Here is a 13,865-nt window from a genome sequence, read left to right as displayed (position 1 = left end):
TCCATTGTTTGCACTGACTTCTTTTTCAGTTTCTTTACAGAGGAAAAAGACCTGTGCTTAGTGATGCTGCTAGTGAAATGATGTGAAGGAATGTGCAATCTCCCATGAGTAGCAAGATAGAAAAAATATCCCAAGCCATTTATTTATTTAAAATTTTAATTGATTACTTCTTTAATACTTGTAATGCACTTTTATTCATAATATGTCAAATGTTACTTCTCAGCATTTCATTCAGTAATGAACCTAAAGGTGGGCAAAGGGAAAGGCGACCAAAAAAAAAAATATCCTAAGGATCTGATAACATGATGGCTATATTCAAATCTATATATGTCAATTCTACATAGTGACTTCTGATATGACATCTCACAGCCATTTGATGTTCTAACTGGCAAAGAAAATGAATTCTATTCACCTCATTTAAACAACTTTTTAAATTTTGCTTTTTAAGAGACTTTGCTTGCACCAGAATTCTGCTTAAAGTGCTTCTACTCCTGAGGTTCCTCTGTTGGATGCCAGCACATGGTGCAGAACATTTAAGATATACTGGTCCAGATAGCAGAGAACAGGTTTTCCCATTCAGAGGAAAAAATTCTGTAATCCAGTGCATATTGCTTTGAAATATTTGGACATTTTAAAATAATTACACTCCTCAATTGTATTTGCCTAAAGATATCTTTCCTATTTGTCCTAATTCTAGGATTAACTTTGCAGTGCAGTAGGTTTTAACTTTTACTTTCTTTCTTTTGAACTGTGAGGGATGGGAGAAGATCTAAGGGAATTTTTCATTTATCTAAAAATTTCATTTGGTTCTGGTGTCACATAACTTGAGGATGCTGTGAAGCCCAAGGGATTGGTTTTCATCAATCTTGTTTGGTCTGCTATAGATAACTGCTACCTGCATTTTTAATTTAGGTGACAGAAACTTTTGTTAGTTAGTGACAGAACTTCATCCCAGTTGATCATTATCTAGTATAGGTATCCACTTCCACAGCTGCTGTGATGATCACACTTGCTTCTCTATACCTACGATGTAAATGTGGCTGAAAGGAACAAAATGTAGCCTGCATAAAATTTGCTAATGTAGGTGAGCTTTGTGTTTGTCTCAAAACTTAATATAAGAGAGTAACCCCTATTTTAAGGGAAATAAAACCATCCCAATTATTTGTGAGTGAGTGGTCTCATTTTCTGATTCTTCCTTCCTAGTATAACATTGTAAATTTTATACTGTTTGTATATGTGGAGATTGCTTTATTATGAAATTTCTGAAGAAAAGAACAAATTGTGTTTAAAGGGTGTTATTGGGGATATTTATATATATTTGTGTATGTGCGTGTTAATAAATACAGGTACATGAATACATACTTGGTATGTAACCTTAATTTATAGCTGTGTGCTGCTACACTTTTTATAGGCTGACATCAAATTTCATTTAAAACTGTAGGCAGGATTCTTTTCTTTAGGACCTATCTATAAATTCTTCCTAAATGTGCCTCCTCATGATACCCTTTTTTATTATTAATTGTCTGTAGTTATGTGCTTGACCCTTTTGTAATTTTGTCATCTCTGCAGGTCAGAGGTGAGATACTCAGTTGCTTTGATGCACTTGTTAATATCGGAGGGAAATGGAGTGGTTCCTTTTCAGAAATTTTGGTTTACAGATGGCTTTGTACTTCATACAGCAGTACATCTAGGAGCACTGTGCATCGAAGTACAGTAATGGAACATCATCTAGTCCAGCCTCTTTTGATAAAACCACTCTATTTTGTTGTCTTCTTAAATAAAGTTGCCATGAGATCAGGTGAGGTGGTTGAGTTACACTTATTCTTTTTAAGTTTCTCAGTAATAAAGTGATGGTAGTATAGTTGCGAAGGCAATGTATATTAAAGTTACCCTTGAGGACACTGGAGGGATAGAGTAGAGGTCAGGTGAGATGCTTGGAGTGTATAGGAAACATGGTAATAGGTGTGGAAATATTTATGAGGGTGTATGATCTTACCAGTTCAATAGCGTGTGTAAGGAGCAGAGGGAGTGCAGTATATGCAGGGTGTATAGCTTTTCTGCACTATTTCTGAAGACAGTGAAACACATTCCTAGATGTCAGATCAATAGGCTGTAAGTCTGTACCTTTTCTTATATTGTACATCATAGCCAATGTTTCTTTTTGACAAATGCAGAGTCAACCCTACCAACATCTAAGCACTTAATGTCTACAATAACTTATTTTTTCAAAATTCATCATAGCTTTTGGCTTAAAGACCATATAGAAGATTGATGGCTACAGTACATCTAAAGATGATTTTATGAATAAATATGAGTAAATATGAATTACCTGTTGCTGATAGTGTTTTTTATGCAGGGGGCTGCACCATAAACTATAGCTGGTCAGTTTCACTTCACTGCAGTGGGCTTGTGTGAATGAATATGGGTGACTGAAAGCTGGGTGGGGTCCTTGGTCTTCTCCGAATTGCGATTAGTAGTGTTTTAAACTGTAGGTGAAAAGGGGGGTACTTCTTGGGGGGGGGGGGGGGGGTTACTTGCTTTGGGAGCTCTTGAGCGTGGATTGCTTTTTGTGTAATTTAGATCAGTTACTAACAGCTCATCCAAAACCTAGCTGTCTTCTCTGACACATCACCTTCACCCGCTCCAGATCACCAGTCCTCCTCTGTTACTGGCACCCTTCAAGGCCTTGCCCAGACCACCATTATGCAGTGCTTCGGGTGAGGCACAGCACTGCGGCTCTGGCCTGCTGGGCTGAGTGTCTGCTGAAAGTAATACCGCTTGGACAGAGCACCCACACTGACCACCGGGGGGAATGGGAGCAGGTTAACATGTTTTCCAAGTGGTACATAATATGTACTTCTCTATATATAACATATATATATATATGTTTTATATATATATATATATATATAAAACATTTCAATATAATATATATATATCACTTTATAGAAGATATAGAGATAAAATCACTTAATAGGATTAAAAAACAAACAAACAAAAAACCCCACTAAAATCTATAGATATAAAATCTATCTATAGAATGCATTGATATAAAATTACTTCATAAGATCTTACTTTATAGGTAATTCATAACTTAAAAGGATCTGAGGGAGTAGAATTCAGGTGCGGTACAGTCCTGTAGAGCAAGGGAGGCAAGACCCGGGATCTGACACACGGTTTACATTTTCCATCTGCCTTCAGGCTTGCACCTTTTTATCCTCTGCTCACTCTTTTGTAGCAGGGCTGTGCTTGGCTCTAGGTGGCCATGCTCTGAGATGGGGTAGGAAGTGACTGAGGGGAACACAGAAGGCTGCAAGTCATCCTCTAACTGTTAGGAAGCACTTTGGGACTCTAAAAATACATTGTGAGTTGAAATTAATTGGTTTGTTTCTTCTCCATGATGTATTCTGATACAGCACTGCTGTTAGGAGATGATAGGTATATTAACATTAGATGCAAAAGCTTTACATTTTCTAATTCTATATATCGTACCTGAAAAAAGAGAGGGAACACAGGAGTGTGGGACAGAAAAATGATCCCAGCCCCACCTCTGCCACTGACTTCTATGGTGTGCTTTTGGGTATGTCCTGTAGCCTCCAACAGCCTGCTTAATTTTGAAGCAGTGGTGCTCTCCACGTTTCTACACACAGTGTTTGGCAGCTTGGTTGTTTTGGGCTTGGTTTAGCACTCTGGCTGGGAGTCTTCTGGGTGGGAAGTAAATTATTCAGCGTATGTACAGTGTGGGCAATGTCATGCTAATCTGAAATCTTGGCATGGGAAAGAAATGTAACTAGTAAATCGGTTAAGCAGAATGCAAACATGGACTTGCTTAATGGTAATGTTTATCCCTTACTCTCGATCAGATTTTTTGTTTTGTAGTTGTTAATGGGATTGATAAGTTCATGGGGGGGGGGGGAGGAAGGGGGGAAGGGGCCACAAGATTCAGTCATTTTAAAGAGAACTAGGCACATCACACCCTATAAGGTTTTTATTTTGGCTAATTCAGAAAGACACACATAGGATTAAAGAGATTACTGGTTAACCTAGAAATCTCTGACAGAATTATTGCCACAGTATCAAAAGGGAGGTTGACTTAAAAAAAAAAAAAAAAAAAAAAAAAAAAGAACATGGAAAAGACACTACCAGAAAGGTCATTTTAATATTCAAAACAACTAGTTATTTACCAATGCTTTTATCAAAGAGGTAGGTGATTAGCATGGTAAAGCAGGGCCAGATTTAGGGATTCTTTCCTCACAGGAAAGAAAAGAGTTTATCTGTAGCTTTAAAACTTTCTGTTAAGCTAACAGAATTTCCTTTACATTACAGTGTAAGGTTAACAGTTAAACTTTACCAGTCTGGTATATGACATTTCTTGTCTTTGAATACTGTCAAAATATGTCATTATATTGCACCTGTTTTCATAAGCAGGAGCTTGCCTTTTTTCCTTCATTTATATTTAAAATTCAGAAAGATCTTCCTGTGTACATTAAAAGCAGTGTAAACATACATTCAAACTAACTTGGGAATATCAGAGAGTAAGGATGGAACAAACATGTAAAATATAACTAAAAATCTGTAAAGGAACAGTGTAAATGGCAATAGACTTCATTTTGTTCTTTGTAAGTTGATTTTATTAGTACAGGTGTATGTGTGATGTGCAGAAGTACATGCACACATCTTGCAGCCTCTGTAAACTCTCCTACAGGTTACGGTGCTTTGTTAATGCCTTTGATAAACCCTTGTGCTAGAGTGCGTTAACATACCTTAACTTAAACTGCTGATGTAGAACTGGGATGGCAGAGTAAATCAGCTCCCGACTTCTCTCAACTTTGTCTTTTGTAAGCTCTGTTGACTTGAACTGAGAAATAGTAACTAAAATAGTGGGGTGGTGAATCAACAGTGTGATAAATCCTCCCCATGTTGTTTTGTAGGAAAATCCAGGCTATAGGCAATGCAATCATTTCTTGATAGAACTCAAAATACAACTGTATTATACATACAGTGCAATAGAAATAAAGATGGTTTATTCCAAGGCCAGGGTAATACTTTTTAAAATTCTTTTTAAATTGACAACATATTAAGGCATTGTTGGTGTTTGCTCTGTTTTTTTTGTTTTTTTTTTTTTTTTCTCCCCCTGTTTTCATTCCTGTATTACTTATACAGTGTTATTTCTGATCTAAATATTTCTTATTCTAAATCAAAATCTGTTTTGCATGCATTCTTAATATTTATGAAGACTAGTAAATATTTTTAAGAGGTGTAATGGCATAAGTTTTTTTTCTTCATACCTATTTTGGTAATGCAGCAACTTGGATATTCTACTATTGTCTTGCATTTGGGAGCAGGGGAGGGGGTGAGAGATTTTCTGTGCATTTTCCTTTTTACAAGTGAGAGACCAGAAGCTGCTGGGTAGGGAAAGCTCACGTAACTAACTTGTGCAGGGCGTGTGACTACTGTAAAGACATGTGTGCCTGCCTTTGACGTCCCCTGCTGAGCTGCTACTGGGGATGTCTCAGGAGAAGGAGAGCACAGCAAAGGGTTAACTTCTTACTGTCAGCCTCGGGAAGGCACATTTGCAATCGCTCCCAGTCTTGTCTTCATTTTTACACCTCATTCGCTCACCGCTGCTCTTCACTTCCAGGCAGATCCTTTGACCTAAGCAGATTACTGTAGAGGCATGAAGGACACAGCAAGCTATCCGTGCTTTTAAAGGAGGAGATTTGGGCTCCAAAATAGGACACTAAGCTTTTCAGCCTTATGCTGCTTTACCTAGTCAGCATGATGCGGTGTCTCTGGGTGCTTAGTGGACTCCCTTGGAATCGGATGGGAAACAAAAGCAGAAGTGGCAGCCGCTGCAAATGTGGGAGTCTGTGCCATTAAAGGGAAGCGATCGCTAATAAGGGCCTGCGAGACCCAGGTTTCCTTGGTTTCCATGACAGTTATTAGGTAACACAGAAATTGAATTGTCTCCCACAATGCTCTCGAGGGCTAGGGGGGAAAGGGGTGCTCCAGGGACACAGCAGAGGAGTTACGACTTGCAGCAACTCATCACTCTGAGAATGTGAAACTCTGGATTATGATGCCTTACTTCTTTGCTCCCTGTTTCTCATTTGTGTTTTCAGTTTGCTTTGCTTTACTTTTTTTTTTTTTTTTTTTTTTTTTTTTTGATGGAAGACCCTGGTGTATGCTGCACAGTTTCTCAAATAATATTTTCCCCTTTTTATTTAGAGCTGAGCTTGGCAAAGCAAGGATATGAACAATTATACAGGTGGGCTTCTCAGGGGGAGTGAAGATATAAGGCATCCAATCAGGTATTGGCAACCTGCAGCACTGTAGAAATGCCCCTCCAACAGATTTCTGTAGTTCCAGCGCGGGAGACTGCCAGCAATGGGAGAAGTTCAATGGGCAGAAACAAAGAGAAGAGCAAGGAAGTCGAGGTAAGAGGAAGGTTTCAGTTTGATACGGTAGGACGAGTCTGCCTTTTGTGGCCAGTTTTTGGCTGCTCAGCAGGATGCAGTGTGCTGTAGCTTTACATGGTACACATGCTTGCAGCGTGCCTTAGCATACTGAAGCAATCTCCTGGGAGAACATCTCAGCATAGTAGGAAAGAGGAGCATAATGGAAAAAAACAGAGGAAGCTACAAACTGCGTTGGGGGGGGCAGTTTTAACATTTTGATTTATATGCATGCAGCCCACTAGGGCTGACAGGTGTTGCTCCTTATAAGCTGTCAAGTAGCAGTTTCTTTATAATAGGTTGAATGAAAAAGTAGCTTTAATAAGATTCCTATCTCTGCTTAAAAACAACAAAATACCATGATAAAGCCTGCTTTTCTAGTATGCATGTGTTATTCATAGCAGATGTAGGCATGAGCTCTGTAACTTACTCTTTATTATCATTTGAAAGGCATGAACATTCTTTGATTCATAAACATACAAGGGTGTGCCATCAGTAAGTATCACATATCCCGTTGTTCCAGTTAAGAAGATACTGTAGGTTCATATTATATTAATGAATAGGACAAAATATGCAGAAAATCTGTGCAATTTTCTAATAATATGTTTAAGGTTGGAATTTCTTCTACTCTGTATAGGTCGAACATGCATTGTGTGAGACAAAAAACCCTCTGACAATACCAGACATCCCTCCCCAACCCAAAAACCAAGTAGCTTATTTCTAGATGTAGTAGTAAATGTACCTGACAGATACCTGCTTTTTGCAAGCATGTTTCTTGTTTCTCTGTGTTTATTTATTTTATTTTTGTTGTGGTTGTTCCCTGTTGCAGTATGGAAAATAAGGAACAGTTGGGGAACCAAATATGATGTATTTTAAGTATTAGCTGAGAGATGAGGGGATAAACTGCATCCCTGAAAGAAGCAGTGTTTTAACTTGTTTTGGTGCCATATATGACTTAGTTTTCAAGAAATTGTTGACTTCAACAGATGATTAATACCCCTTACATACAGAGAAGTATTGGTAAGCTTGCTGACTTTTCTTTTGAGATGCCTTCTTTGCTCAGAATTTGGCTTCTACAAGTTCATTGATTTTGGTTATTCCGTTTTTTGTATATAAAGGACACACATAAACAGTTTCCTTCCCTGGAAGCAGTCCACAGTTCCTTACTGGTAGTACTGACGTCACAGTTGATAACATTTGGAGATCTTTGTCCTGCAACAGAAAACTTTTGCTTTACTTTGTTTTTATTCTTCCAGTGGTTGGTTAAGGATGAAGGTTCAGGTGGAAACTGTTGTTCATGTTAAGACTCAACATGTGAAAAGCAGAACTATGAAACATCACCTTAAGTGCATACAAAAGTGTAAAATGTTACCACAGCATAAAATTGCTCTCTGGCATTCTGGTTTTAATTTGGGCATCAGAGTTAACTGAAGAATACATGCAACATTTGCACAGAGGTCAGATGGGTGTGATAGTTAATTTAGCGTGTGGGGAGAAGTGTGGAGCTTCTGAATTGGAAGAATTTAATATGCTTTTATACATTCCTTTTCCCTTGGGGTTGGATTGCATCATTTCCTTGAGACTCCAGTATCTCAGAAAACAAGGTATTTTCTTGAAAGTTTTGGGGTTTATATAGCAGAAAATAACAAAATGGTCAGGTTAGATAAGTTCATGGAAGTTTTCTTTCTTCTAAAAGGAATACTGAAAAACAAAAACCCAGACTTCCAGTACTCCATTGAAATGTGCAGTTGCAAAACTGCCCTCTGCTGGACAGAGACGAATCACCCTGCTCCAAGACACGCTTGTCCCTTAAGGCTTATGGATGTAATTTATGCAGAGTAAAAACTCCCCAGTACTACTGATGGATGTTGTAGATCAAGTGGTATAAAGACTGCATTTTTCACATATGCATATGTAAATTATGAAGATACTTCAGTTTGGTTTATGGAAGTGCTTTAGGAATGGTGAACCAGGCTTTTTACTGCCCCAAAAAAGGTTTCTCAGGCTTATTTAGATAGCTTTTTATCCCTGTGTTTCCTACACAGAATGGTTCTCACAAGGGGGAAACTTTCTTGCTTGTACTCAGTGTTTCTGTGTGTTGGTGAGGTTACTACTTTTCAGTTGGTTTGGGTTCATGTTATTCACTAATACTGCTTGTACAAGTACCTGGATCCTCTGCCTTTCCACTAGCAGGCAATTTGAGGTGAAAGAGCTAGATGATGGAGTTAAATGGGCTTCCTGGAGGAGTGAGAGCATCCAGATAGTTTGGGAAGATGTGGAAAAAAGAAGTATCATCTAATTGCTATGATAACAGTTGTTAGGATTGTATGCCAAATCTTGGTCGTTGCTTGAGGGGTTATGGGATTTCCTTGCAACAGCTTTAAAATTTATCAAGAAGTGTTCATCTTCTGTCTAGTGGCAGAGCTCACTGCAGTGAAGGGTTTACCAGGTTCACAGTGAATTACGTAAGTCTGGCTGACATAAGAACCTCAGTTGTGTACAATTCATGCTGCAGCTGATTCCATAACGCTGTTCTGTGCTTATAGTCACTCCTAGACATGCTTTGCCTGAAGGTTTTAATAAGGCTCTGTGCACACTTCCAGATGATGGCCAGATTCTTAAGAATACTATTAAGTGCCATATTAATTATGGGCCACTGCACTATTAATGATGTGTAACAAGTGTCCATAATGGATATATGACAAATATTAGGAAAATCAACAAATATTAGGAATATCAACATGACAACAGTGGCCAGAGGAAGCTTTTTAAAGTAATGTTTCTATGCAATATCCTTTTTGTGAGCAACAACTTTTGTGTACTCTATTGCTGTAATTTTTAGGTTATTTTCCTCAAGAATTAATGGAAGTTGTAGTTAACAAGTGCTTTGGTATCAAATTTAACTAGGGTGCTTCTTTGAGTGTTGTCTGAAGATTTAGGTGTATTTTTTTCTTTCCATAATAAAACACTGAAAATCCTGAAGTGTTTTATACCACGTTACAGCAGCTTTGCACTACGTTTCCATATACAGGTATAACTCTAATTAGTTTGTTTCACTGATTTTAGGAAGGTTTAACATTCACTAGTGCTACCTGGTTTGGCCAAAGCATTGGACTGAACAACTTGTCTATCTTATTCTCTAACAAATGCTGTTGGAAAAGATTGTTGCAGAAATGAAGGCCAAAGTGTAGAGTATGGAGTACATTCACAATATGGTGTGGACTTCTTTGGTGTTCAGTTGTTAATTTATCTTTTTTCAGTATTTGAAAGAAGTCATAAGCATACATTGAAATGTGTAGTTGTGTTTTTGTGATGGAGAAAAACACTTTGTTTTCTGTTTTCAGAATAGATTTTTAATAGAAGTATAACTCAAAGTAAATTAAGTCAGTGACCTAAAAATCAAATGACGTCATCAGGCCTCCAAATCTGTGAAGTTTCTGAAAGTGCTGACTTCAGTGCCTATATGAATAACATCCCCCTTTTGTATGGGTGCCTAAATAGTTATGCTGAACCTCTGGTTGATTTTCTTTGCTGTGTAACAAAGGCTAAAGTAATGTATATGTTTTCTGCAGAATATGGTTGATGAACTGCCTGCTCTGCCTAATAATTTTACTGATTTATTTGTGGATGTAAGCTGTGAGGTTCATAAAACAGTCTCTGTTTCCATTGTCGTGTGTACAGATGGGTTGTTACTTTGAGGTGCATGAAGAAGTTTCCATACAGCAGAGAACATGGGACAGTTCAAATGAGTGAAATTTTAGAAAACTTACTAAGTAATGCTAACTGGGCATTTGAAAGGGTCAAAGAATAAACTGCCGTAACTACTGTGCTAAAATAAACTTGAACGTTGCATGCTCGGTGTGATAGGAGTATGCTTACAAAAGCCAACTATACATGACATGATATGGTAGAGAAGATAATACTTGCTGCCAAACTAATTTTTTTTCCCAATGCTGTAGACATTATACCTGTTCAGCTTAACCATTATTTTTCAAAATGTGGTAGTGGAAAATTTATGTGCTGGTTTTGAAAGGATTAACATAATGAACCATTGTCCATGAGAAGAAAAAATTAAGTCTGCTTATTTGACAGTAATCATCTCAAGGCAGTGACAGAAACAAGTCAGTACTCGGTATGATTACCTTTTGCAAGGATTTTCCTTAAAAGAAAAGAAAAAAAAAAAAGCCATTGGAACTGTAATATGCTATTAGAACTTATTCACCTGGCAGCATGACTGACTTGTTATGGTGATGATTCTTATCTCTGCTGACCCAAAACCAAACCCTGTATCCTCAAGACTTTACAGTGCTTGATACTCTGTAGTTAGTATTAACAAACAGTGAATTTGCCATATTATTGTTGCTTTATTTTTAGTTTTGATTCTTTGTAGAGTAAAAATGCTGTTAACTTGCTGGTAAATGTTTTTTTTTTTTTTCTCCTCATGTCTACTACCTTTCTATAGTCTTAATGTATTGTAGTTCTGACAGAGGTGATGATGGTTAGTTTCCTTTACAGAAATTTATAATGTGTAATAAAATGCAAGTGGGAGTTTTCTTTATCTTCAACACATACTAGAAATAAGTGCAGCTACATTAGTTATTCAATGTGCCTGCTTAAACATCTTTTCCTTTCCCTCTCAGATCACCACCCCAATGTGTGTCATACTTTGACATGACATGAAATTAAATTCTGCATGCTGCACAGCTTTGTGCTGTGGCAGAAACATGGGATCTCTGTTTTTCAGCAAGGTTTTTGTGTTCTGCCATCTCAAAGGCAGCAGGATAGCAAGAGATCTGCAACTTTTGAGCTTGTAAATGTTATCAGGAAATACTTCATCATTTAGGGTGCATTAAACTTGAACCTGTCATATTTGCTGTACTGATTGTACCTTAAAAAAAAAAAAAAAGTCATTTGAATGTGTTGCTCAGCATGATATATGTGAATTCATTGTGAAGAGCATGCATTTTTTTGTAAACAAATCTTCTCTTCAAATCAGAAGATGGAGACTCAAACCTAATGGTGATTTCAAATGCTGTGTTAGAGTAGCTGATAACATTTACTTTAAAAGTTACAGAGACTTTCTAGCCAACTAGAGTTACTGCTAACATTTACCTTAAAGCTTGTAAGTAGTTTGAGACATGGACGTGCTTTTTGAGGGAGAGGTGGTAACTCAATTTTCTTAACAAGAATAAATTGTTTTAATATGTAATCTCACTTGGTAATTGCTTAACTTTAAATTGATGTAATGATAGGTAAAACTTTTAAAGGCATATTTTCTTGCATGCTGCCAATAAAGTGCTTCTAAATTTATATTAAATGACTTTTGTGGCAATTGTGAAGTACATACATACAGAGATATTTCATATGTGAAGCCTGTTGGTAATTAGCTTTTTTCACTAAAGGTTTTATATGTCTTTTGCTTTATTGTCTTTAGTCAAGACATGCCTTTATTGCCTTTAGTCAAGCAATGCATTCAGCCCTCTAGATGGGGAGGCACAATATTTAGTGTATTTAAATTTCTTAATGTTTTTGATCACTTTATGCAAAGGTGAAATTAGGGTGACTTGTGAAAATGTCACTGATATCAGTGCTACTAAAATAACAAATATCCTCATGCATTTTCTTTTCTGAATGGCTTGAGGCATGTGATGCAAGGAATAGAAGTTTTAGATTTCCAGGAAATTAATGAAATAATTCTTTAGCCAGATAGTAGATGTTTGTGTTTTTGTTGATAATTATCTTGCTTTATGATTGTGAAGTTTCGTAAGTGTGATTTAACAAATAAATAGATACAGTCATCTATTAACTAACATATAGAAATTTTGTTGCAGGAAATGTAAGGATGTTTATTTTCAAGTATAGCTGCCTGTAAAGCTCCATGTAATTCCTGTCCTTAGGAGATTTAATTTTCATTCAACAAGAGATGGGAGGAAGGTTGGGGAGGCATGGGTCAAGCTCCAGCGTATAAATCTGCTTACTGACATACTTTGACACATGTTGCTTTTTCTTCCTAGTTTGAATGTAATGCTCCTGTTGGACATGATGTTACACACAATATATGACAAAATCTCTAACTCTATTTATTGTCAATATTGTATGGTATTTCTCAAAAGATGCAGGAGGTTATTCTTATTTTCTTGCCATGACCATGTTTTGGACAACTGCAGTGTTTGCACGGAAATCCACCTGTACCTGCAAATATAAGACACTTAATGCTTTCTGATGAGGTTTTTCTGTAATTCTGTAGTGGTAATTTTTATTTAATGGTGGAAATGCTTCCAGAAGTATAGCTGGGAGGCAGTCTGTGTAGTTGTCTTTAAGATGCTTTTAAAAGGAAATTCTTACCAGTAAGTCTTCTGACTCCTGTTTGGAACTGTTATTATTTTGATGTGGCTATTTAATGACAGAGAGAGAAAGGGGAAGTGTAACCTATTACAAGCTAGATTTGTTCTACTGATTTTGGGTCCTTGTTTCTTCTTCTTCCTTTTTTTTTTTTTTTTTTTTTTTTAGTTCTTGTGAATAAAACCCATTTCTTCTGTTATCAGTAAGAAAATAGGAGGTTGCTTGCTGTGCTTTTAATAGCTTACTGTAGGATAATGCCAATTCTTTACAGGCTGCTCTTCCTGATAAGATTACGTAAATGCTACTGGCTGCATAGTATGATTGTCAGGCTTTTTATGAAAAGAAGACAGTAAAAGCGTATTTCACCAACTTAAGTTGCTGTGTATTGACTCTGCATCAAACAGGAGAATCGATTTGAAAATTGGTCTTTTCACTGATAAAGGATTTGAAGCTTAAGATTCCCTATCTCTGTAGCCTGCTTCCTCTGTGTTTACAGCCAGTGCTTACAATCTGCTGAAATGTGTCTTTTGGTGCTGATGAAGTTTGACTGCAAGTCTCATGAAGAAGTTTCAGGTTTTTTTCATAAAAAAGCTTCAGTTTTTGTTTCATTTGGATTTCCTTCTAATGCTAGTCTGAGATGTTATAGAAGAAACATTGGCTGTATTTAAAAGTTACTTTATTTTTTTCTTGCTAAATTGTTTTTTTGTTTTGTTTTTAAGAAAGAAATACAAAATGCCAACAAATCAAATCCCCAAACCAACCAAATAATAATAATAATAATAAAAAAAAAACAACACAACATGATTTTCCATTAGTGATTGTTCATCCAGTTTTCAGCTATAACCTCCTATTCACTCATGTTTCATGACTGAATTAGGCCCTGACTTGTGTTGAAGTAGTGGCTGTAACTGAGACAGTTTCCCAAACCTGTTCTAGTGCCTAAACCTGGTAGCTGAGCAGGACTGATTTGGAACTGGAAACAAGTCAGGAAGCCAAAACACTGATCATTTGCTCCAGGTGCCTTTCATGCTGACTTCCATTATGAGCTGTGCTCTCTGAACCTCTCTC

The 13,865-nt window shown here is 37.0% G+C and overlaps 1 protein-coding gene across 16 annotated transcripts in view; it reads left to right on the top strand.

The window, feature by feature from the left end:
• The window catches only part of MARCHF1 (membrane associated ring-CH-type finger 1), a 404,383-nt gene that overhangs the window by 262,574 nt on the left and 127,944 nt on the right, over window positions 1-13,865 (top strand). For 3 of the 16 annotated variants that reach the window (XM_084518144.1, XM_084518143.1, XM_084518139.1), the window contains exons 1-2: window positions 5,600-5,946; window positions 6,229-6,437. The exons of 9 other annotated variants lie outside the window; for them this stretch is intronic. In XM_084518144.1, the coding sequence (XP_084374270.1) occupies window positions 6,388-6,437 (50 nt within the window). In that variant the 5' untranslated portion in view covers window positions 5,600-5,946; window positions 6,229-6,387. Of the gene's footprint in view, window positions 1-5,599; window positions 5,947-6,228; window positions 6,438-13,865 lie in introns of those variants that run through there. 4 more of the 16 variants (XM_084518138.1, XM_084518149.1, XM_084518148.1 and 1 more) reach the window with 4 other exon arrangements.

This window comes from Aythya ferina (assembly GCF_964211825.1).
Source record: "Aythya ferina genome assembly, chromosome: 4".
In the NCBI taxonomy this organism is placed as follows: Eukaryota; Metazoa; Chordata; class Aves; order Anseriformes; family Anatidae; genus Aythya; species Aythya ferina.
This window is presented reverse-complemented; position numbering and strand designations above follow the sequence as displayed.